Source organism: Marmota flaviventris, chromosome 4 (assembly GCF_047511675.1).
Source record: "Marmota flaviventris isolate mMarFla1 chromosome 4, mMarFla1.hap1, whole genome shotgun sequence".
NCBI lineage: Eukaryota > Metazoa > Chordata > Mammalia > Rodentia > Sciuridae > Marmota > Marmota flaviventris.
The window spans coordinates 139,833,841-139,860,182 of NC_092501.1; the positions used below are offsets into that span (position 1 = coordinate 139,833,841).

At 40.3% G+C, this 26,342-nt stretch overlaps 1 protein-coding gene and 1 long non-coding RNA gene across 9 annotated transcripts in view; one reads left to right on the forward strand and one right to left on the reverse strand.

Annotated features, from left to right (window-relative positions):
• Positions 1–26,342, reverse strand: part of Fry (FRY microtubule binding protein) — a 402,948-nt gene that overhangs the window by 215,274 nt on the left and 161,332 nt on the right. For 2 of the 8 annotated variants that reach the window (XM_071611563.1, XM_071611562.1), the window contains exon 1: positions 19,226–19,295. The exons of the other annotated variants lie outside the window; for them this stretch is intronic. In XM_071611563.1, coding sequence (XP_071467664.1) covers positions 19,226–19,295 — 70 coding nt within the window. Of the gene's footprint in view, positions 1–19,225; positions 19,296–26,342 lie in introns of those variants that run through there. 8 annotated transcript variants of the gene reach the window in all.
• On the forward strand, positions 19,450–26,081 carry LOC114087352 (uncharacterized). Its single transcript, XR_003581795.2, has 3 exons — positions 19,450–19,651; positions 23,098–23,629; positions 25,080–26,081. It is a non-coding gene; the product is annotated as an uncharacterized lncRNA (long non-coding RNA).

The window sequence follows — 26,342 nt, forward strand, 5'->3', positions numbered from 1 at the left end:
GCCAGCGAGGCTGGAGGATCCCAAATGTGAGGCTGCCTTGGCAACTTAGCAAGACCCTGTCTCAAAATCAGAAGGGCTACGGGTGCCTCTCAGTGGCAAAGTGCTTGTCTGGCATGCGCAAGGCCCTGGGTTTCATCCTCAGCAGCACACACACAGATAAGAAATAGATAATTAAATAGTTCAAAGTTATGTGGTCACCTAAATCATATATTTCATTGAACACCAAAAAGAAAGCAAACAGCCTCTTCCAATCTGTATCCTGACAGTGACCGTGAGATGAATGCAACAGGGGCTGAGCAGCAGCTGCAAAGGCCTTTGTGTAACTCTGGTGGTTAAATCAATCGAGGATCACCAAGAGATAAGCCTACTATCACCTTTTACTCTCAACAATATTCTTTTTAAAGAGCACATTTCCTATTCAAAATATAGTTTCAAAACACCAGCCCTCAAGTAATTCCTTCTTTTTTATTTTAAGGCATGAACAACATAGCATATTTTTAAAAATATCCTATGTTAAGATAAAACACAGGCTGGATCTAAAAAAGGACTCCATGACCTGAGGGCTCTACCCAGATGAAGGGCTTGGGTGTGCTCCCTCCCTCCATGCCCTGCTGCTCCCTGACCATAAGCCCTGGTCATCTCTTCCCAGGCGTACTGACAGTGGTTCTCTCTACCTCCTTTCTCAGAAAGACTCCCAGTCCAAGCTGGGATGGGATCATGTTGCTCCCTGCTTAAAAACCTAGGAGCTGCCCAGTGCTATCAAGAAAAAGCCAGGACCCTCTGGCTCCTGGTCATCTGACTCAGCAGCCTTTGAATACCAACTGTCACTCTTCCTTGAGACCCTGGGGTCCAGCCATACCTCCCTGAAATGCTCAGGCACTTTCCCACCTCCCTGCAATGACTCTCTCCCCCTGTCCTTTCTCTTCTGCTCTGTAATATTCCTCCAGTTCAAATGTCACAGTCCTTGGGAACTATTCTTCTGCCTCTTCCCTCCCACTTACTATGATGAATCACTTCCTTCCCTGGAGGATGACTGAGGTTGGGATTTCTGGGTCCCAGCACACCTGGCACAGGTAAAATGTTTCTTTAATAAGCATTTTGGTTCTCTCTACAACTTCCCTAGACCTCCCCTCTCATCAAGCTAGGCTGTCTTTGTGAAGCCCACAGAAGGCAGGAGCTGGGCTTGCTGCTTCACTATGGACTCTGCCACCATGCTGGACACTTGTAAGCATTTAATAATGGATCAGAAGGGAAAGGGAAGCCGGTTGATTCATTCTCAGGCATTTCCCACAGCTTATTCAGGCATGTCCAACTTGGGTGGATACTTTGAGCTTGTGTACCTTAATCATTGTGATAAAATCTTTGGGTTTGGAACTTATGTTTTTTCCTAGTTAAAGCAAACAATTTCTCCAAATAAATATGAAACAGCAGCATCTTCCACATGGAAATAGACTTCAATCAGTCAGTAAAGAATTAAATTAGCTTGGTAGACTTCACTGAGCATGGTTTCCTTCCAACTTGGCAAAAGAAGTCGGAAGGTTTAAAAGTAAAGTTAAATTAAATCCATGTAATTTAAATGACATTTGGGCAAATGTAGGAATAAGTTAATATTGTTACCAAGAGCAATTCTTGACAGTGCCAACTGATTAAAAATCAAACAAAAATCTTATCTCAGTAATATTCTCTCAAGGTGGCTGATTGCATACATAAAAAAAAAAAATTGTTTCACTCTAACTTCATTTTGAGTTTCAGGGACACATTTAGCCAAAGTCCTGTGAGCACAATCATGACATTTAGATTGCTGAACCCACTCAGGAAACCAGGTGAAGTTTATAGAGGAAGGAGACTTTATAGCTAGATGCTGAGCTCCTTCTTGTAGTCAAACACAGAATGAACCCCAAAGACAAAACATTGGTTATTGCTTGCTGATAGGGAAGTCTAGCCATAAACCTCCTATACCCATTCACATAATTCTATTCACTCAGGCAACATTTGACAGATTACTAAGGAGAGCGAGCCAATGTTCCCTGAAACATGTTCCCTGAAATGTAAAAATGAAAAGATTGTTAATTCTTAGCCCAGGGGGGACTTAGGCAAGGCGCAGTTGCACAACAATGTCACCATTGCTACAGTGTAGGTATGTGGAAAGGGCAGGGGAAGTGGGTGCACCACAGATGACTTCACCCTGGAGGTGGCACTTGAACTCATACTTGGGACAGGATCTGGACCCAGGTTCAGGTCTAATTCAGGTGAAGCACACAGAAAATGCTGAAACTATGTATAACATTTAGTCCTCCCTTGCTACATTATCAGGCAGGGAACCAGCTCTGAATTCAGAAGGAAGGTGTTCCATCTTGGACATCTTCAGATGATTTATTCTCTGAGATTCCAGAAACATAACCTGTCTACCAAAATGTCGTCTCTAGGGAGTGGTCAAGCCCAAGTAACCAAGACAAGAAGATGTCACAAAGAGACTCCAGGGGCCTTTGGTTCCTGGTCATAGCGTCTCAGTGATGTGTCATTAACTCATAGGAAGATTTAGACATATATTGATTAAGTAAATTAATAATAATGGTTACCATTTACTAAGCAATTATGATAGTGAGTAAACCAAACACTTAGTACAAACTAATTCATTTATTATGACTCTATGGGTAGGTAGACATATTTATTTATAGAGATACATTTGGTGATATGCATATCATACATTTATACATATTTATATTATATATAAATACATATACACACAGATACCATATGTAGTCTGTTTATATTAGTACCTTTTTTAGAATCAGAATTTAATTAAGTAACTTGCTTAAGGGCACATGTGGCTAAGACAAAGCACATGTAAACCTAACTCCCAAATCATACAGGAAAACTCTTATTCAATCAAAGGTATGTCAAACAAACTTGGATCAATTCTTTTAATATTTTGTATTACAATAAGAAAATTAATGACCAGCAATTTGGGAGGCTGAAGCAGGAGGAGTGCAAGTTTGAGGCCATTCTTGGCAATTTGGGGAATAATAAAATAAAAAATAAAAAAGGCTAGAAATATATTTCAGTGGTAGAGCGCCCCTGGTTCAATCTTCAGTATCTCAAACGAAACAAAACAAAACAAAACAAAACGAAAAACAAATTAATCTTGTGGTACAAAAGTCAGAAAAATTAAGGGAGTGACAGAAACAAAGCAAATTATGATTAAGTAAATTAATAATAATGGTTACCATCATGCACAGAAAGATCCAAGATTAAGAACTACAACTTTGGGCTGGGGATGGAGCTCAGTGATGGAGGGAGTACTCTGCATGCCTAAGGCCCTGAGTTCAATGCCCAGTACCATGAGAGAAGGGGAAAAAAGCACCCCCCCCCCAAAAAAAAATCGCACAACTTTGTGCTGCTTCCCCACAGGGGGGTTGAACCTCGGTGTAGATGGGAAGACAATGGAGAACTAGGTTTGCACAATGGGCCTTTCTTCTTTGTGCCACATGACCACTGTTGCATCATTTTCCTCTGCAGCAGGGCTCAGTAAAGAGTGTGATTCACTTCTGTTTTCAGCAAGAAAAAAAAAAAAAAAAAAGGAAAGCAAATAACCCAAGTGGGATACTCTTGGCTCTTCCAGACTCTGTTAACTTTCCACTTGAACTGGAGAAGATGGGAGGCTTGGACTCAAGTTCTGAGCTCATGTAACTTTGCCAGCCCTGGCGGCACCAGGCAAGGGTAGATCTTTTGGCACCAACTTAACACCATTCAGAGAACATTTTACCCTCCTTTCCCTTGTGTGGCTCATCAGCAGAAACTTCATGAAAACATGGAGTTGACTAAAATCAGCTCGATAGTCGCCACTCACCATAAAACAGCACAATAGACACAGAATGAAATGGGAGGATGTCCTAGGACCAGTATCAACAATTTCTCTCTATCCTTTTCCCAGAGCCTAAAGAGCATTTTCATCCTCCTGGCCCAAGAAGTGACAGTCTCTTAGTCACTCCCTAAAACAAAAGCCTTGTCTGGCAGAACAATATGATACTTAATGAGCTCATGTTTGATGGCTGCTTTTTTTGTGTTCGAGGGACACTTGAGAATTGTTGAGTGGGTCTTCCATCCCTGGCGGGTGTGCACTTCATGAGTAGTTATAGCCTCTGCCTGAGCTCATTTAATACACTAGCCAGATACTAGACTTAGCCTTTGGTTTCTCACTTAATTTACAGCAAGTTTGTCCTCAATTTCTGTATCATGCCATGTCAAATCCAGTTTCTTCAAATCTTCCCAGCATAAAAATATAGAACAGTAGGTGTTATTCCACTTTACCCTAGTGCTACAAGAATACTTCTATACCATCTCTGGCCAATGATCATGATGAATACTCTTGAGGAAGCCATTGGTTTCAGATTATAGACTATGGGTCAGGGATCAAGTCCTTTTCTGCACCTGAGAGAAGGCTTAAATTTACCAAAACAAATGGTTTGGATATCTATCCTCAAGAGGATTAATTCAGATGATGACTTCTAGTTCCAAATGATATTTTAATTATTTAGTGCATTTGCAAAACCATCAACATTAGAAGTATTTGACGTGCAATCCCCGCCCGCCCGCCTACAAAAGCCTCACTCTCAGAGCTATCACGAAACCACAAGAAGGGTGAAGGTCAACAGGCAAAGCTGTGGGAAGGACTGGGCCATCCTGGAAAGGCAATGGTAGCAGAAGCTGGTGAGGAGTTTTGAGTGCTCCAGGTGGTGGGTGATGAAGACCAGGATGTGGGCCTTGGCAGAGGCAGTGGTGACACAGATCCAGATGGGAGATGCCATTCGAGAAGGAAAGCATGACAAGTTTTAGGGGTGATTTGGATGACCAACAATGGAAGGGTGAAAGGATCTCCAGTTTCTCACTGGAGTGAAATTCGGTATGTGTGAGGAAGTTGAGTCCACTAAAGGCCCTGGAGGAAAGAGGAAAAAGTCACAGCTTCACAGGGCTGGCGAGAAAAGATCCCGTTTGGGAGATGCAAATCAACAAGGGAGGGAAGTTAACAGGGGACAATTTGGTCTGAGAAGCCAGTGAGTGATATTAATGTACAAATAATCATCACTCACATATACACAACTGATACTTCTTGGCATGGAAGACAGCTCATATTTTATTGTAATTATTGACTTAAGTAGATCTCTTTCACTTGACATTCTTCTTAAAGTCAGGAATTTGGTTTATGTTCAGATTAAGAATAAAATCGTCTGAGAATATTAGTATTTTGTCTTATTTTTCTGCTGTTTACAAAACTGTGTCCAAAATGCTGGAAGCAGCAAGTCAGTCAGTCAGGGTGGCAAAAGATGCATTTCTTCTATTTTCAGTTAAAAAAAAAATCTCTTGTTTCCCCAGTAACTGAATTGTAGGTACCTGGCTCTTTCAGGTGTTAGAAGGAAATGAGCCGAGAAGAAGGGGGTGGGAATGGCCCTTGCTGAGCTACTAACAAGAAAAGAAGTTCTGGAGTTAGAAGTAGGTAATATAAAACAAGGCATTATATCTTATTGGTGTACTCTCTTGGGAATATATTCTTTCTATATCTATATAGAATATATAGAATATATTCTTTCTATATCTATCTATCTATCTATCTACCTACCTACCTACCAGAAATTTAACCCAGGGACACTTAACCATTGAGCCACATACCCAGGCCTTTTTATTTTTAGGCAGGGTCTCACTACATTGCTTAGGGCCTTGCTAAGTTGCTGTGGCTGGCTTTGAACTTGTGATCTTCCTGCCTCAGCCTCTTAAGCCACTGGGGCTACAGGCATGTGCCATGGCAACTGAAGGAAAAATCTGTTATTCATCTATTAGATTTTTGGGTTTTTTTAACTGTCAAATGGTACTTGCCTCAACAGGATTTGATGAAGTTTACATGAGGTAGGATTTAGCACTGCGGCCAAAATATAGTAGTTTTTCATATACACTAGTGATTTCTTCATGTTAAACCATTGCAAGACCTAGCTTAGCAAGGTCATGGGAAAGTAAAGTCAGTGAATGATAAAATTTTTTTTTTTTTAGTTGGTAGCTACATCTGAGCAAAAAGTTAAAATATGAACTTCATGGGGCTGGGGTTGTGGCTCAGTGGTAGAGCACTCTTCTAGTGTGAGCGAGGCCCGGGGTTCACTCCTCAGCACCACATAAAAATAAATAAATAAAACAAAGGTATTGTGTTCAACTACAACTAAAAAATAAATATTTTAAAAAATATATGAACTTCATTGGAAAATATTGTTATTTCCATGAAATGGAAATATCTGAAGACAAAAACATTTTGTCCAGCTTGGGAGGCTGAGGCAGGAAGATCGCGAGTTCAAAGCCAGCCTCAGCAACGCCGAGGCGCTAAGCAACTCAGTGAGACCCTGTCTCTAAATAAAATACAAAATAGGGCTGGGGATGTGGTTCAATGTTGAGTGCCCCTGAGTTCAATCCCTGGTACTCTCCCTCCGCCCCCACCCCCCCGCAAAAAAAAAAAAAAAAAAAAAGCAATTAAAAAACTTAATTTCTTTTTGAGTGAGCAAAAGAATGAAGACATCAGGAAATGATTCCCTCTTCGAAACTAGAGACAAAGAGATACAGGTTTTTTTTGTCTTGGCTACTCACAAAATGCTTTGCCACTGCTCTCTCACAATTACCAGCGTCATAACTTAGTGGGGAGTACATGTCCATCAGTCTCATCTACTGTTAGCCAATGTCTCTACCTTGCAAATAATGAGGAGAGGCAGTGAAGGTCAGTGTTTCTCCCAGAGTCTAAGTTCAAGTCCTAGCTCCATCATTTAGAAGGGAGTCCTTCATCTTTTCCCAGGTGTAGGATTGTGTCATGGTGAAGACTACAGGAAATGACTCACTTGTGGAGTTTACTGCCCTGCCTTTTGTGCGGGTGTTCAACACAGCAGGTGCAAGTGGAAAGGAGAACATCTGTACTCTGCAGTTTGACTGGTGGCACTACTGCTTGCCTACTCCTCTTCCAGGTAAAGGAATCCACTTTATCAAAAGGAAACAGGCGGAGGTCCTTGGTCTCAGAGAAGATGGACCCAGCCTAGTGCCACGGTAAGAACCAGAATTCATCCAAGTCAAGTTGGCAATTCCAGTCAGCCGTGCCAGTGATGAGCCTCGGGGTGGGCCTGGGACCCAATTCCAATGAGAGACCAAGAGGAAGTCTGCTGGGGACTTCTCCTTCCTCCTGACTCACCACTGAAGCAAGGCTCTTTGAACTGAGGTGGTCACCTTGTGAACACACAGTGACAAATCTCAGATCAGATGGTCTGAAACCTTTAAATCTCATTCATAATTTTGATCTTCCTTAAAATTCAAGCCTTTCTTCTTAACATTTCCAGAACCTCCCTCTTTGGGCTGTGGGTTGAGCAAGCTAATCAAAACTTTATCCTTTCAGCCTTTATGAGGTTGTTCTATTATCTATAGCAAAAGCATTCTACAATGACACACAGTTCAAATTACTAGATGGCAAAATATGTTCTATGTATTCACCATAATAATAAACCAGTGAGCAGCATGTTACTGTATTGTGATTAGCAACAAGAAGCATTTTGAAGTGGAAGTCACTGATCTTTAGCCCAATTATTTTTTGATACTGGGGATTTAATATAGGGGTGCTTACCCACTGAGTTACATCCCTAGCCTTTTTAATTTAATTTTATTTTTTTGAGACAGGGTCCTATTAAGTTGTTTAGGGACTCATTAAATTGCTGAGGCTGGACTTGAACTTGTGATTCTTCTGTCTCAGATTTTGGAGTCCCTGGATTACAGCATGTACCACCACACCTGGCTAGAACCCCCCTTCTATCAACTGTTTCCCTTCTCTCCCTCCTTCCCTTCCTTCTTCCTTTCTTTGGTAAACAGTTGACTAACTGCAGAAGATATGGTTTGAATTTCAACTCCTTTGTCCCTCTAAGAAAATGAAAACTCAACTCAAAGTAGATCAAGGACCTAGGAATTAAACCAGAGACTCTCCATCTAATAGAAGAAAAAAGTAGGCCCCAATCTTTATCATGTGGGATTAGGCCCCAACTTCCTTAATAAGTCTCCTATAGTGCAAGAATTAAAACCAAGAATCAATAAATGGGATAGACTAAAACTAAAAAGTTTCTTCTCAGCAAAAGAAACAATCTGTGAGGTGAATAGCGAGCCTACATCCTGGGAGCAAATTTATACCTCTCACACATCAGATAGAGCACTAATCTCTAGGGCATATAAAGAACTCAAAAAGCTAAACAACAAACAAAACAAAATAACTCAATCAATAAATGGGCCAAGGACCTGAACAGACATTTCTCAGAAGATGATATACAATTAATCAACAAATATATGAAAAAATGTTCATCATCTCTAGCAATTAGAGAAATACAAATCAAAACTACTCTAAGATACTATCTCACTCCAGTCAGAATGGCAGCTATTATGAAGACAAACAACAATAAGTGTTGGCGAGGATGTGGGGGGAAAGGCACAGTCATACATTGTTAGTGGGACTGCAAATTCATGCAGCCAATATGGAAAGCAGTGTGGAGATTCCTTAGAAAACTTGGAATGAAACCACCATTTGACCCAGCTATCCCTCTCCTCGGTCTATACCCAAAAGAGTTAAAAATAAAATAAAGATATTGTGTCCACCTAAAAAGTAAAAAATAAATATTTAAAAAAACCCAGCATACTACAGGGACACAGCCACATCAATGCTTACAGCAGCACAATTCACAAAAGGTAAACTGTGGAACCAACCTAAATGCCCTTCAATAGATGAATGAATTAAAAAAATGTGGCATATATACACAATGGAATATTACTCAGCAATAAAGGAGAATAAAATCATGACATTTGCAGGTAAATGGATGTAGTTGGAGAAGATAATGCTAAGAGAAGTTAGCCAATCCCAAAAAAAACAAATGGCGAATGTTTTCTCTGATATAAGGAGGCTGATTCATAGTGGGATAGGGAGCAGGAGCATGGGAAGAATAGATGAACTCTAGATAGGGCAAAGGGATGGGAGGGGAGGGGAGGGCGCAAGGGGTTAGCAAGAATGGTGGAATGTGATGGACATCATTATCCAAAGTACATGTATGAAGACACAAATTGGTATGAATATACTTTATATACAAACAGAGATATGAAAAATTGTGTTCTATATGTGTAATAAGAATTGTAATGCATTCCACTGTCATGTATTTTAAAAATAAAAGCAATTAATAATAAAAAAGAAAATGGTATAAGGATAGAAATGGCTAGAGAAAATGGATTAATAAGAGAAAGAAAAAGAAGTTAGGATAAAATAGATTCCTGGATGTTTAAAATATCCTAGAATCTTCAGTCTCTTCTATAATTTTGATCTTTCCTCAAATTCAAGCCCTTGGATTTATTAGTTCACCATAAAGATGGAGTCAGGTTTTCAAACACCTTCAACACTGAGAACTCAATTGGCATAAACTAGGATTAGTCTTCCCACAAAGAGAAGCACTCCAGGTGTGTTAGGAAATGGATGAAAAAATCAGCAGACAAGACACAAAAGTATTTCTAATTTTTCTATTTTTTTTAAGTTTTCAAAGGAAATGGAAAGGAGACAGGTTGTCTTCATTCTCGCCCTGGAAGGGATGCAACCCAGCCATGAGGAAGGTGAATGCTACTTGCTCTGTGTGTGGCCCTCACACACCCCTAAAGAAGCTGAAATTCTCATTTAGAAGTAGGAGATTAATTTGGGAGGTGCTAAAATAGTGAGAAGGTACTGTAGCTAAAACCACATTGTGCTTCCATTGCCAGGCCTCTTTTGGGGTAAAAGTCACCAACAACGTGATTTTCAGAACCTACAAGTTGAAAGGTAGATTTTATAAAAAAGGCACATTGCAATTTGTCTTGTAATTGGTGTTCTTACTTACTGCTTACTTACTGTTACTTACTGCTTACAATTTGCTAAGTCCCAGGCAATCTATTCACGTAGAGCAACTATTTTTTAGTTTTAAAGTTCTTTAATGCTGCCTCAGAGCTTTCTACCTTGCTGTAGGCATGAAGTGAACGCTAGAACAAACTAACATCCTTACGTCCTTTTCAATTTCAATATGGTTTCACCGAAACATGATCTCTACCAAAACCTAGGAGAGTAAGTATCCTTCAGCTCTATGATCATATATTTTAAAACTTCCAGAATGCCAGTCATTTGTATATAGGTCACACTTCAACTTCGTAGGAAAAAAAAAAAAATGTGTGACTCCAGACCAAGAATGCTGCCACTTCAGTTTGGAGACAACCCTGTTTCGATGCACTGAGTTAGACATAGGCATTTTACCGGGAACACCAATAAAAAGAACGTGATAGACTGTGCTGGGTGACAACTTTTTTCTTATTCAGCTTACTGAAAAGCAAGGTAGTTTGAGAAGCTGACTGGGCTTGGAAAGCAGGTCTGAGACACGGCCTTTATCAGTCAAGTTCAATAACATACAGCTAAACCTCCTTCCACCTGGCTTTAATGGTGTAGGTCTACATAAACCTCATTTTTTTTTTTTCAGTGGAGTTATTCAAAACCACCATCCACCAGCAAGAAAGAAAGGGTCAGGTCTGTTTCTTTCTCATGAGGAAGTGAGAGGAGGCGACTGAGGTCACACACACATACAAAAAAAAAAAAAAAAAAGAGAAAACAGGGAAGAAAAACCCAATCTTCTGTTTGCACAGTTGAAGCATTTTATTGATTTCACTCTTACACAACAAACCATTTTATTGACGGATCAAATCCCTTCTGTACTAATATAACATTCAAATGGAATTTTACTAAAGTATTGCCCTAGTTAATCTAATACCCTATCCTTCCCGTGGCTGCCAAAATACATATTTACCTGTTTAAGGCTAAACTCAAAGAACTCAGCCTAGTGTTTCTCAAGCTTAGAAAAAAAAATTAATGGAAATTTAATTGTGTATATCCTAAATGTTATATTTGGGGCACCAGTTGCGAAATCCTGGAATTTCAAAGCTGTCTTCAACTGCTAAATTACTTTGTACTTTGCAATTGATTAAGAACGGCAGAAGCAGTCAGAGTTGTATATCAAATCAGGGTAGATAAAAGCACTTAATGTAGATTTGAATGCCTTCTCTAAAAAAGATTTTAACTCCCTTAAATTGACATGACAACAAATTCTTACAGCAGCATAAAAAGTATTAGCCGAAATGTTATGGCTCTGGCTTGCATTTCCATCTGTGGCTCATCAAATGACTAAACAGTAGAAAGGAATTAAACCAAATCAGACTCATTACAGAGTCTGATATGCTGGCAGAATATAAACTTTCACTGCTTAGCATCTGGAGTTCTGGGTGACTAACATTTAAATGCTTGTGCTTGTATATTCTGTGAAAGAGAAAGTACTGGTAGGATCATAGGTGATATATCTGATCATTAAATTTAACTTATGAAAATATGTGATACATTCTGTTCCCTACCATACGCACCCCTTCTCTTTAATCCCCAGTGTGCTGAAGAGTTAGAGAACCACTCATAATGTTAGGGTAATTGGCTTTAAATTTGTCTCATCTTCAAAATTTTATGTATTTACTTTGTTGGTGGCACTGGGGGATGAACCTAGGGCCTTGCACATGCTAGGCAAGTGCTCAGCCACATGTAAAGATCTGAAAACCCTGGCAACTCCTCTTCATGTTGCTTTCATATAGAAGTCTATCTGAAATGCCTACTACCTCATCTACTGAAATTCAGTCAAGTGCTCCTATTGGGTCTAATGTCAATGCCTTACATATCTTTTTCTTTAGCCATTCTGCCAGGGAGAAATATTCAAAGTGTTCTTAAAGAACTTTGCCTGCAAACATCAGACTTCCAATTGTTCTCTGATATAGCGAAAAAATAAATCCACAAAGTTGAAGTTAATAGAATCTATCTATCACACATTCTCCCAAATAAAATTCTATAGGGCCTACACCATCTCTGGAACACCAATGGATAATTCTCCACAGGATTTTAGAAGTCTTGGGAACTTCTGCATTAACATACTTGCATTTTAAATTCAACAAGGAAAGAGGGATGCTCTGAGGGCCTTGATGTTGTTAGTTTCCAGAAAAAAAGCTTCTAGTATGCAGTTGGTGCTCAATACACAGGTATTGGAATAGCATTCACCTTGCTTCTCTGACTCATAGCAAGCATATACCCAAGTTTTGTTGCGGTACATGCTTGAAGTACCCAAGAAAAACTAATGCTCGGGTAGTAAGTTTTCTAGTGGAATCCAGCATTGAAAAGTAAGTAAAGATGTTCCTATGGAAAAGGCTATTCCCTATTACTCCTCTAATCCTTGGGAGAGACAATATTTCAGTCCAAAGAAAGAGCATTCTCTAGTTATTTAGATGACATGTCTACAATATAGCAATATTCAAATTAACATGATGGGATCTATCAAGTGTTAAGGAAAAAAACAAAACATGATTAAGCTGTGTACTACCTTGTTCCACAAATGCCATTCATATTCCCAGAAAGTGGTTGCTTGCTAAAACCTCCGCACTAGGGTAATATGCTTACAGTGGGTGGTTCCCAGGAAGCACCACATTGTGGAAAATTATAACATTTAATTGTTCAGTTTAGAAGGCTAGGAGAAATGTTGGGTGCACATAAATCCAGAAAATTTTAGTGTATATAGTTGTTGGATGGACTCACTTCTGCATATCTCATGGGATAAAAACCAAACTACATTGCATTTTTAAGAAGTCCCATTCAAAGGTAAAGAGTGTAGACTAAGAAAATTATTTGTTCATTTAAATATGATCTGAAAACAAAATATACCTACATGATGCCAATCTCATACCACAAAGAGTAAACTTAGGAAGAATTCAGTCTGGTTGTCCTTCACCAGGCACACTGAAGAAGCAGCTGGCTTATTCTTGTTTTTTTTTTTTTTTTCTTTAGTTATTGCTAGATCTTTATTTTATTTATTTATTTATATCTGGTGCTGAGAATCGAACCCAGTGTCTCACACATGCTAGGCACACACTCTACCACTGAGCCACAACCCCAGCCCGCAGCTGGTTTATTTTTAATCAAAGTATTCCACTCATCAAATGAGGTGGTATGCTTGAAGTTTCTGAGCAAATTACTTGGTGACATGAATTTAAGGTTTAGCACCAGCACAAGATTTGCACAAAAGTTTATTGATGGGGCTATCAATCATGGTAAAATGTCATTTCTCATTGGCCCAAGTTCACATCTGAGCACAGCTCATTTAGAATATCACATAAAGCTCAAAAATGGAGAAGTTACAAAGATGGTACTCAGGACATATGTGACCTATTCAATTCCTTGAACTGTACCCAGAAGTAAGCGAATGAGTCATGACTGTTAAAATGTTTTGAAACAGATGTCCTAAATAAAAGGAATATTTGCATGCTGTATCAGATGAAACATCTAAATATTGGCCAACTTTCTCAAATATTCTGTGCAGTTCCCAGATTGTAAACTAGCCAGGCCATCTCTCCTCCTTGCCTACTGCATTTACCTTTCTGACTTGTTCAATTCTTGTTGGCAAATTCACCAAGCAGCATGTAAAAGTGCAAAGAAGACGAGGTTCATTCATTTTGTGCAGCTACCTTTGTACACGGTTTTATGGAGGAGCAGGCTGCAGCTCTCAGGCAAAAGGAGATACCTGAATTACAGGTAGATTTCCATTATCCCTGGAAAGATTCTCCCGTTCTAGCTGCTAATGATAATTAGGAAAATTGCCACTGTTTCCTAAACAGAACTACAACCCAGCAGAGAAATCTCAGCAACCACCATTCTAAAAGAAGCAAAAATCATACATGCATTTTATTTACTGGAGTTTTTATTTATTTATTTTTGCAGTGCTAGGGATTAAACGCGGGGCTGTGAGCATGCTTTGCAAGTGCTCTGACACTTAGCTACATTCCTAGCCCTGGAGTCAATGTACACCTTTAAACTGGGGAAAATCAACACACAGCACTCCTAATAGAAAGAATGTACCATTTTACTATAATCTACTTTGTGAGTGTGCCTAACCAAAAGACCACAGGTGGCAGGACTGCCTATGTGGTATTTGTAATGATTATGAGAAGACTGGTGGATAGTTAGGCCTTTCCAATAAACTCATGCTAAGGGGATGTTGTTCTCCAGCCAGAAAGAGCCAAAATGACAGAGTTTCCTTCAGAGGCACACAGAAAGAGAGGGTGGGTCGGGGAGGCTGAGAACTGGCAGAAGCATCAGCCAATAAAAATGAAAATACTTATAAAGCATCAAGTTCCCAACAATGTTCTGGATCCTTTGGTCCTTTGGGTATTACAAAAACAATGCAATTATCAGTTGGCTTGAGGGAAGGGTTTATGGCACTTCCTAGCATCCTGGCTTTGAACAAATTGCTTTCTTAAGTCTCATTTTTTTTCTCATTTGTAAAATGTGTATAAAACCTAACCTCACTAGGTTACTAGAAAGAACAAAGGTAATAAACAGAGTGGCCCCCCCTTTGCCCAGGGCACTCCCAATTGACATCCAGTGTTCCATCATAATTTTTAACTTTCACTCTTAAGTGTCCCAGTTTGGATGAATAATTATGTGGTTGCCCTATATATAAGTCACCAAGCGTACCTACTTGACACAGAATGACAGTTACTGTTATTCTAGGACAGTTTGTGCATTTAAATTAAAAAAAACACAACAACAACAACAAAAAAAAACAACTCCCCTGATTTGTCTGGACTGTAAAGCCAGGGACAAACCCCTTTCTACTTGGCAAGGATGCTGATTTGGGTATTTGTTTCTCACGAGGGCTATAAACTACTTTAGCCAAAGTGATCCCAGGAGCCTTAAAGAGTATGTGACCATCAAACATCTACTGAGCTACAAGGACACTGCAGTAACTCCCAACTGAGTGCCTGCACAATGCTGGGTCCTCTACGGAATGAATAAAAGTTAGCTGGGGATGCAGCTCAGGGGTAGAGCCTGTGTCAAGCATGTGTGAGGCCCTGGGCTCCATCCTCAGTATCCGCCCCCCCCCCCCACACACACACAAAGGTTAAAACGAGCAACAGTTCTGAATTTTTTCTTAAGCATTTCTCATAGTGCCCTTGAGGTTCACTTGTCACATGAAGAGTTCCCAATAAGTACTGCTCTGCAGCCAACAGAAGAAGTTTTCCATCTGCACTCCCCAGTGATTTTTCTTTGGCCTCAAAGCTAACCCCATATGAGCCTACGTTTCCATGTTGGATGGACACTGCCCTTTTCAATGTAATTTAATTCACTACCACACACAATTTAACTCACCACAAAACACCTGGGAGAATCTCTCAGTGGATACGACTTTTTGAAGATCAACATTGTACATTTTGCAATGCTCACTAACCCCTTCCTATAGCAGAGATATTATTCAGTTCCCCCACAGTAGGCAACTTGTGAATAGAATTCTAAATATCTGAAAGGGCTCATGGGCATGCAATAGCTTTCCTCAATGGTTTAGCAAGATTTGCCAAATGTTATAGGAAGGGTGTGCACTGCCCTGGAAAGAGCAAGGTGTTGAAGGGATTCTGAATGTACCTTCATTCACTGGAACCAGTGTTCTGGGCATCATGGGGTGGACAGAACCACAAGGAAGCCATTCAGAGCTGTCAGACTGGTGTGGGAGCCCGCACACCAGCTCCATGCAGTAATACAAGGCAAGTTCTCCTTTCCTGTGAAATAGCTTGGAACTTCCCACTCTGAACTTTTTTTCTATGGCAAATCTGAAAAGGCCATGGTGAGTCTCAGCCACCGAGATAATTCCGAGGCCAACTCTCAGGCTACTGGAAGACAAGCACTTGGAGAAAGGTATGAATACTCTGATAATAACTAAAGTGGAAAAAGGGATAAAGTTAAAAAGTACACCTGGAAAAAGATAGCCCAGAGTAAGCAACAACATTTGGCATCTATCGATATAGTTGCCCTCTCCAGGGGTGTAGCAAGTGTTGACTACTCATAAAATAATCCACCGAGTATGCCAAGACTAATGAAAGACATGGTCTAAGTAGGTTTAGAAGGGAGGGGAGCATTAGAACACATTCATATTATTTTTATACTTATAGAGCACTCACAATGTACTAGACATTATCCTAAGAGCTTTACATCTTAATACCTCATTTACTCCTATCAGGTTCCCATTATTTTTGCTTCCATCTTACTGATGATGAAGTGGAATTAGAGTGCTTAATTAACTATCCAAAGCCACACAAATGCAAGAGCTAGAGACCGGAGCCAAGCTTGTTTGGCCCTGCCACTAGTGTGATCTAGGTGAGGGTGTGCCAGATTAGGGGGCTGTCGTACAAAGAATCATGGATTCGGGAGAAAAATCAGTGACATGCAGAGGAGGATGAGCAGGTGAAGCTGGAGCCGGAAAACAGGATAAGAGAGGATGGATAAGGAGCCCAAAGAGGGCCCTGGTTGGGGACCACTGACACTCAGAGGAAAGGGGCTGGAGAGCATCCTTCAACCATTAGGGACCACTGAGTACTCCTGGTTCAGCTGAGAAGGGCATAGGATGGCTGTGGCCCATGGGCACCAAGGCAGCAGCTGTGAGCATCATTGAGCAGCTGGAGAAGGTGTGGATATGAGTGAGGAAGAAGCAACAGGACAGGTGTCCAAGGTGGGGGAGGTCAGGAAAGGCTCCACAGGAAAGGTTCCACATTGCATCCAGGCAATGAGCCCATTCAAGTCCCCAACTCCTCAAACCAAAGGATGGCCTGACAGAATGGACGTGCCGAGAGAAGAGAATGCCAAAATGAACACGGAATAAAAAGCCAATACATCTTGCCAGTCAGTGAGTGGATGACTTGTTTAATTAACTTATTAATTCTTTGAAGAGACAATGATATAGAAAATTATATTTTCCCCCACAATGTGCTATGGTTTTTTTTTTTTTAATGGAAAGCTTAACTTGGAAATGCTTATAAAATCATCTTTCCTCTGACTACCGCCTAGCAAAGCAGTCAGCCATAGTTATAGTTTGTTTTATTGCTTTTTAATAGTGGCACTTTCATAAACAAGCACCACCATATAATTAGGGGCTGATTCTCCAGTCAGGTATGTGGGCACTATCCATGCTCCCAAGCCTGTGATGCTGGGCATGCGTGTGCAGGGACAATTAGCTGCCTGCCCCGTGGTGCATCCTCTCAGCCAAGGTTACACTGAGTAGGTTGAGCCCTAAGGCTTCTGTTTTCTACTTTGTCTTCTACATAGACAAATTCCTTTCTCCCTTTGCTACTGAAAATATGTAAAACTTAGCAATGAGAACTATGCCGGTTGTAAGCAGGTAAGTGTTGTAACAAGCTCAAAGTATATTTCCTCTTCCTCTCGAATAAACTGAAAAACATTCTGCCCCCAAAGGAACACTAGAGACTCACCAACTTCACTACTGTGAAATAAAGAAATTAAGATAGAAGGCGGGGACCGTGTCTTATTCACCTTTTATAGCCCTACAGCCTGGCACAGAATAGGTGTTGAGTAAATCTTTGCTGAATGAATTGGAAGAATTCAAAAATTTTGTCATAGATACTCTCAAAGTGGAAACGAACACTTTGTTCTATTTCCTGATATGTGTATGGAGGGAGAGGGAGAGTAGCTTTAGGAAGGATGGAAAAATGTATACTTTGTCTAGAGTCATTTGCAAATACACAAGGGGAGAGATTTTAAAAGAAATCCCACTGAGCTCAGTTTCAGCACAACATCATTTTCTATCTAATAAAACAGTGACAAAAAAATTGATGGAAGAAAAGAGCCTGGCTTTCGAATAATCAAATGGTGACTAAAAACCACATAGGTATCAAACTCACAAGTGAGTTTTCTTCTGCTAGTAAGAAAACTGCTCTGTAGGCTACCCTATATGTCTAATTCTTTTCATTAATCAAAGGGTAGAGAGACAAAGAAAGGTTCATCCTTGTGTGAAGTGTGAAGTATACAAATAATGAATCCAAGTTAAATGATTTATGGCCATAACGAATAAAGGAATGCTCCCAAATGGCTTCCCCACTTTGGAGAAAAGCAGCTTCAGACAAGCCCCACAGTGCATACAGTGGTGCAAAATGACCTGGAAAAAATGGTTTCTATGGATATCATTTAGAGATGCATATCCCTGAATACCTCCAGGCAGAAGGTACTTTGGCTCTTCTCTCAAAACAATTACAGCCCAGGTTCTCTGGCCCAGGTTTTGTTTACATAAGAACAATCTTGGCCACAGGTCATTTGTGGAGGAGATAATTAGTCACCACCTCTTTGAGCATAGGTAGGTTCATTAGTATGTCCATAAAATAATATCAAGTTTTTTAGTGGAAAAATTTTAAAACAATTAAGGATCTATAATACCTGCTGGTCTTTTATCCACAGCAAGCACAAAAGCTGTGGGTGAAATAGAGAAGACTTTGTTTTTAAAGTGTTCATAAAAATATAAGACATCACTGATCACCTGAAGGCCTCATTTTAATTTGATCTCAGATTCAGGGTGGCTTAGAGGCTGTCTTTTTGAAATAGCATATTGCTAAAATCTTTATGTAGGTCAGAAATGGAACTTCAAAAGCCATAATACTCTGATAACCTAATGAACGATTAGGGTCAAAATTTCACTTGTTTACGTTTCAGAAAAGCACGTTATTTGAACTACATCAAGCATCAGGATTTTTTTTTTTTTTTAAAAATGCAGATATTAAATGGCATTCTAAATATCATCCATATGGATAGGGGAGATATCAAACAAATCTTCAGATGCCTTTATGTATGAAAAAAGGTGAATTTTAGGTTTTGGACTATTAAGTACTTTTGTGTCTTCAGACAATACCCTAATAAAACAATTACAAAGTACTCCAAAACCCTGCCACACCCCTCTGATTAAACTGCACTTCACAAAAATATTTAGGTGAAGCCTGAACAAATCAAATAAACACCCAGTCAAAGGAGGCAACCGGGAAAACCTGGTCCTGAGCTCACCAGAGTCTGAAGGGCCATCTCACTTGAAAATTTAAGCAAACAAAATCTACTGTCATTCCACTGCAGCCTTTGCACTGGAGCAAAGCTAGTTCAGTCTCTGACATTTTGATTTTCATAGCAGATGGAAGCAAAAAAAAAAAAAAAAACTTCCTTGGCTCACAAACATATGTGTCCAGTTGAGATCTGATTATTTCTCGAACCTTACGCAACATCCAGCAAACAAACAAACAAACAAAAAGGTTATTTTCTATTACTCACTATTACTCCAGGATTTCAGTAAATATTTGATACTGATCTCAAAGAAGCCCGAATCCTGCTGGCTGGCCATGTCTGCAGCATACAAAGAGGCTCCTAGGACTGGGAGCCGCTGGAGGAGCAGGTACCGGGGTGGAGATGTGCCTGTCACAGGTTAGTGATGTAAGCGAGGGGTCAGGCGCCGAGAGGGAGGCTCTGCAGATCCACCTCCGGCTCGGGTAGGGAGTCCTCATTTAAAGGACGCGGAGGAGCGGGAGAGAGATGCTCAGCCGCTCCTCCTCCTCCGGGGCCAGGACTTGCTTCTTATTTGCTGGGTGCGATCTCCCTGCAGCCCTCAGAGGCGGTGGCCGCTGCTGCTTTCATTTCTGGGCTGCCGTAACCAGAAATGCCTGCTGCCGGCCGCCCGCCCGCAGGCTCTGCTCCAGCCAGGTACGGTACCCAGGAAGTCCCCACCTGAACTGGGATCCGCTTTCTCTGGGGAGGGAGAGTTTCTTGGCCGGCCTCCCCGACACGAGGCAGGAGGCCTCCCTGCCCACACAGCAGCCCCGGGGCTGAGGCATGGGCTGGGAGCGCCGCCCCTGCCCCTGCCTCAACCTGAGCCACCGTTCAGCCTCCGCCTCGGATGGAGGAGGAGGAATTTCCCAGCTGCTGTGGCTCTTCTTTGGGCAGAAAGGCTTCCAGGCAGCAGCCCGGGTATGCGCTGGCTGCTGCTTCCCCTTGTGTCAGTCCCTGAAACATACACAACTACAGCCCGCTGCGGCAATCCAAGCTGCACCCTTGCATCTGGTTGCTGCAACGTTTGAAAAAACCCCATCCGGGCAGCCTCCTTGCAGCACAGAGGCTTGATAAAAACACCTCAGCCTGGGCTTTTCTTCCCTTTCTTTCATGGGCACAGTGTAATCTGCATTTTGTGTTTCTCTCCACCCCCCAGAAATGCAGTATTTTTGAGAGGCACCGGAGCCCCACGTGTGCACCCCAAAGGGACAAGGCAGTACAAGCTGCTTACTCTGCTTGTTTAGAGAATGCTGCATGCACCCACCAAAGATCTGTTTATCTCTAACCTTTCATTTCTGAGAACTACTGAGCCCAATAAAGCTCATTTTATTTGTATTCAAAAGATAAGAAACAAAAGCATTAGATTCCTTGCTGTTCGATGGCATTTTACTTCATGAATTCTTGATATCAGATGTCCTGATATGGGTTAGCTTTGTTTCACATTATCATTTAGCTTGACTAGGAGATTAAATACCAGTATTGTATTTTAATAATGACAGGCTATATTTGAGCTGGTGAGATTTGGCCAACCATCTCATAAGCCATGGGATACTTCTCCCTCCCCTGTACATTTGTGATTAATGTTTTCAAACAGAATTAATAAATTACGTGATCATTATTTAACACAACAAATGTCGGGCAACCCCCTCCCATCAACAAACAAATTGGACTTCCTAGATTAACAGTTCATTTGGGAAATGGAAGGGAAAGATTTAAGACAAAGACTTTAAAAAATTCAACACTAAATGGCATTTTTAAAACTGTGTCCTGAAATGTCCTACCTTATGGATATAATGAGCTTTTCAAACTTTGCACTTAGACAAAGGCAAGCACTCAACCACTCAGATTCTTAACTCCACTCACAGCCTTTTATTCTCATGAAATCTCTCATCAGACTGACTTCTTTTTTAACTCATATGCAAACTAAAATTGAAGCGCTGATTTTCTCTTATTATGTATACTTTAATGTATAGATTCTAGGTAAAATAGGACCCAAAGGTTTTACTTCAAAATAACTATTATATCTGATAGCAAATGTAATACCTGTGTCCACTGATCTGGGGCCTCTCCCACCTTAGATGGCAATGAATAACAGGGACATCACAGGATACTTTGGAATGAATGATGGACACGTTCTCAAAGCAGGGCCCCAGCTCCTACCTGGCACCAGCCTTTACTAGCCATGAGACCTAAGGCAAAATCTTAACCTCCCTAACCCTTACTTTGCTCAATTATAAAATGGGGATAATTGTACCTACTTCCTATGGTAGTTTGGATGAGTAAATGACATTATGTATGAAAAGTACTCAGTATAGAATACTGTACATAGTAAACAATCACATTTTATTATTATTATTTTTTAAAGAGAGATAGAGAAATTTTTTTAATATTTATTTTTTAGTTATCGGCGAACACAACATCTTTGTTTGTATGGTGGTGCTGAGGATCGAACCTGGGCCGCACGCATGCCAGGCGAGCGCACTACCGCTTGAGCCACATCCCCAGCCCCACATTTTATTATTTTTATTCATTAATATTATGAACTCTGAATGACTCCAGAACTGTTTTTAACTTAGATTATCTATCTATTTATTTATTTTTACTGTTTATGTGACTGAGAAGGCATATTACTTTTGAACATCAATAGGAACTATTTAGAGACAGCAGGTTGGAGACACTTAAAATCAGCTGTAATAAGCAAACATGTTCTTCTATATTGGTACTCAAATATATAGAGATTCTCTGAATGTTTATTCTCTGGCTTTTTACAAAAGTTTTCAGTTGTACTATAAATGTAGTAACTTCCTGAGGATGCCACTCATATATATTTCAAAGGAAACTATCATAAAAATTTAAATGCTATTTAGAAATGAATGTGTTATATGGCCTCTAATTTTCCCTATGAAGAGTGAATCAGCAACTAAGAGTCCCGTTTCTATCTGTTAAAACTCTAGTCTGTCTACTGCATGCTATTTTCTTTTTCTAATTTGAATACCTTTAAAGAGAACATATATTGTACAAGAACAAAAAGGGCCTTTTGTTTTGCTGAAAGGCCTGCAAATCAAATAGAATGACACCTGCTGCAAGCTGGGATAAAACATTTACCCTTTTGTCTCCTCTTTCTCTTTCTCTCTTTATCTCTGGTGGGGGGGGCTTATAAAAAAATAGAGATAGAGGAGGCACCCGGACAAAGGTACTTTGAAATACAATAATAAAATCCAAACCTGTCCCTGGCTTTCTTCTTGATTTCAGTTGTCATTTAAGATGATCTCGAGGTACCTTAGATTTCATACCTATACAAAATGAGGGGATTCTTCCTTTAAAGTCTTGGGAAACTATACATGAATCTTTAAGCAAGAAATTAGGGTTAGACATCGGGACTAAGAGAAAGATAACAGTAGTATAGGAAAAGCCAACGGTCCCAGGAAATGGTATTGAAGACTGGAAAAAGGAAAGTAGCCTGAGACCCATGATAGTGATTAATGAGACCATCTATACTTATTGAACTTTAATACTGTGCTGAAATACACACTTCAAAATTATATTTAATCCTTACTTCAAACCTATGAGGTAAGCACTCTTGCTAGCCTAATTTACAGATGAGATAATTGAGGCTTAAAGGGGCAAAAAATAAGATCAAAGTCATATACCTGTTAAAATTTAGGTCTAGCCATTTTTAGAACCAGTTATCCTAACTTTATTTTTTATTTATTTATTTTTAATATTTATTTTTTAGTTGTAGATGGACACAATACCTTTATTTTATTTTATTTTTTATATGGTGCTGAGGATCGAACCCAAGGTCTCGCAAGTGCTAGGCGAGCGCTCTACCGCTGAGCCACAACCCCAGCCCCTAACTTTAATATCATCATCATCATCATCATCATCATCATCATTAATATTTATTATTTTCAAATCACAAGCAACAGGAGAATCAACTTCTTTACCACTCTTCTCATCACAGATGTGAAGTCCTGCCAGCTCTCTCTCCCAAATTACTCATTTTCTTACTGCCCAGCTTTTGCCTGGGTAAGGAATTACTATAGTCCCCTGAAGGAAACTAGGAAAGAATGTCATTATTTTTCATATTTATCTTACAGGTTGTGTCCTGACCTGGAGTTGAAGGGAGGCAACCGCAGATGGAAATCTTGTCTGAAATCTATTCTCCATGTTGTCAAGGGCTGGTAATGGGCTCAGTCTACCCGGACATGGGGCTGCATCATCCCAGGACTCAATCCAGAGGGAAGGGTGTCTATTTGGTGATCAAGACACCATGGGGGTGTTATGGTTTGGATCTGAAATGTTGCCTGAAGACTCATGTGTTGAGGGCTAGTTCCCCAATGCATTTGGGGAAGTGAATGGATTATGAGGTTCTGATCTCATCAATGCATGAATCCATTGATAGGTTCACAGTTTAAGGGACTACTGGAAGATTCTGGAAACTTTAGGAGGTGGGACCTGGCTGAAGGACACAGGTGTCACTAGTCGGGTGCCTTTGAGGGGCATATTTTGTCCTTGCCCCTTCTTCCCGGCCGACATCCTTCTCTGTCCCATGTTCCTAGTCATGATGTTCTTCCTTTCCTCAGGCCCAAAGATGGTGCTGGCTGGCCATAGACTGAAAAATCTGAAACTGTAAGCCAAAATTAATCTTTCCTTCTTTATTTTAATTTGTTGGGTATTTTATCATAGCAACAGAAAGTCGACCAGCACAGTAAGCTGGTAGGAACTCTGAGTTATGCAGGAGGAATCAGGAGAGCATGGTGTTTCAAGAAGAGATGGCCCAACTGGTCCCTTACGTTCCAACTGGCTGAGTAGCCACATGGGGTGTGAGCGGTAGAGAGTATTTTGGGTTACATCTCACAATCGGTGGCGTTTGCCCTTCTCCTGCCTGGATTCCTATTAGAACCATCTCTCTCTCCCTCTGAAAGAGCTGTATCTTTGGGTTTTGTATCCCCACACTCCTCCCAGCACATAGTCAGTCCTCACATGATGAGTGAGTGAATAAATAGGCTCGTTATGCCTGTCTAGGTTATTTGCTGCCTCTGGGGGGAAAACGTGCAACAGAAGAATAATTAATTTTAATTTATATTTCATTTATACTTTCCTAGCAATTCAGACATTTTTTTTTTGAGACTAAAATGCATGGTGCTCAAAAATAAAATGTAAAAACAAAGCTACACTAACAGTCTGGATGCTTGCCAATCTCAAGAGACACTACCTAATAATGATTTTCAAACATCTGATGGAGTTGATTGGGTTAGGGTTGGAGTCCACCCTCTTCCCCTATGGATGGGTGCACGTGGGTCCCCATATGTAATTACTGTCACAGAGTGACATGCACGTTCATGAACAGAATGTGTTATGCACAAGAGAAATGCTTCACAAGCAACCTGAAGAAACAAAGGAAACTCACTTAGTGTATGAAAAAGATGGCTTTATCCGTTCTTGATCAGCAGTTTCAAATGATCAGCAGTTTCAAATTCCAAAAGTATTAAGTATATTATATCACCACGACTGTACATTGCATTGTAAGAACTGTTCCAAAGAAAATGAAGTGTTTCCTAGATTGAGTTAAATGGACAGCAGCTGAGATCAACAGTGACAGGTATAGAGAAAGAATTTCATTTTACTGTAAATAGTAGCATTCATAAGAGGTGTAGAAATCACCTAAAGAAGAAAGTGTCATAATAAATAGCATGCTTTTCTTTTGACCTGTGTGAGAGCAGAAATTCGGGCTGTTCTATCCTATTCTAAGAAATATTAGAGGAAAAAAAAAGATGCCACATGATGTTCACGTCATAAGCATAAAAGGTAATAATTGTTTCCTTTAAAAACCCAACCCACAGACACAAGTCTTCACAAAGTTAGATTCCATAAGTTTGGAAAAAATTTACTCCATTGCTATCCACTACAAATAATTTTTTCAATGGATTGACAAATACATTAAATTTTCTTGAATGCAACAGAATTTCAGAGCTTGTAGCCTAGATTTAGACATAAACAAGGAAAATCATGTTTCCTGAAATGTTTTTCATTCAAAACAAAATAGCAGCAGAACCTTTTTTTTTTTTTTTTTTTTTAGTTTCCTTTGCTACTCAGCTCCTCTGCAAAGGAATTTTATAAGGCACCAAGACAAAGGAGCCCAGTGATCATCCAGTGCAAGGGGAAGCCCTTGAAGGATACAAGCAGACAACAATAAAAGACACAGAACGCAGAACATTACAGCGGGGAGCAAGGGGAAAGAAAGCCAGGAAACCACACCACTCTCTGCTCTGTGTACAGAAGGTCCCTCCAGATGCCCATTGTCGCCCTGGGCAGGAACTGACATTAATTGAGTGCTTAATATTGAAGACTTGGGCCAGGCTGGATCTCAGAGGCCAAATCTGTACCGAAAGGCTCACCTGCTGGGAACCTCTCTAACTGGCACTGGAAGATCCACAGAATAAAACGGAACTGTGGTGTCAGCTATCCCAGGCTTCCAACCTGGGAAATAAAGAAAGGGCATCTTCCTAAACTGCATTCCAGACAACTGAATTGTGACCTCAGGAACCGATATTCAAAGATGATCAGTTAGAAGGGGAGTGACACTGTATCCTAGAGTTGATCCCTCCTTTATGGCACAGGAGCTGTGTTGGCAGAGTTGTTGAATGACTGTGGCCTCAGTTTCCTTGTCTGTGAACTAGGGCTTATCCCACAGTTTAAAAATTAAATGAGTGCCAAGGCAGGTGACAAGTGTTATGTACCAGATCTGTAGTGACCAATGAACCCAGAATATTCAGCACAAGATGTCCCCTGAAGCTCACACTCGTGTTAGGAAAGAGGGAGAGGGACCATCCTTCTGCAGAGGGATCCTTACTTATAGCCACCTGTGCAGAGCCGGCTACCAAGGTGAGGTGGATCTGCAACATGGCTGAAGGTTTGTCAAGCAAAGAAAACCTAAACATATACACAGACAACTTTGAGGCCTGGGGTAAACTATGTGATTAGAGGTTCTTGTTAGTTTAGCATCTTTTCAAAATTTACTTGATTTAGTCCTATCAATTTCTCAACGTAGGGCTGGCATATTTGCATATTCTTAACCTAGAGCCCAAATGAGGAGATGCTGCAGTCCATATATGCTTTATACTTACAAAAGTTTCACCTCAAATTCTGCAGAACACTTCTGGCATAGTAACCCTTTAATGTTGTATTTATGGATGTCTATGCAAAGAAGAAAACATGTATTTTTTTTCCATCGCCCCTTATCATGAAAGCAGTTATTTACATGCAGATGCAAATAAGTTCAATGTAACCAGCTATGGTAAGTAGCCAACTGTTAAAACATCTTAGACTACATGTTAAATCT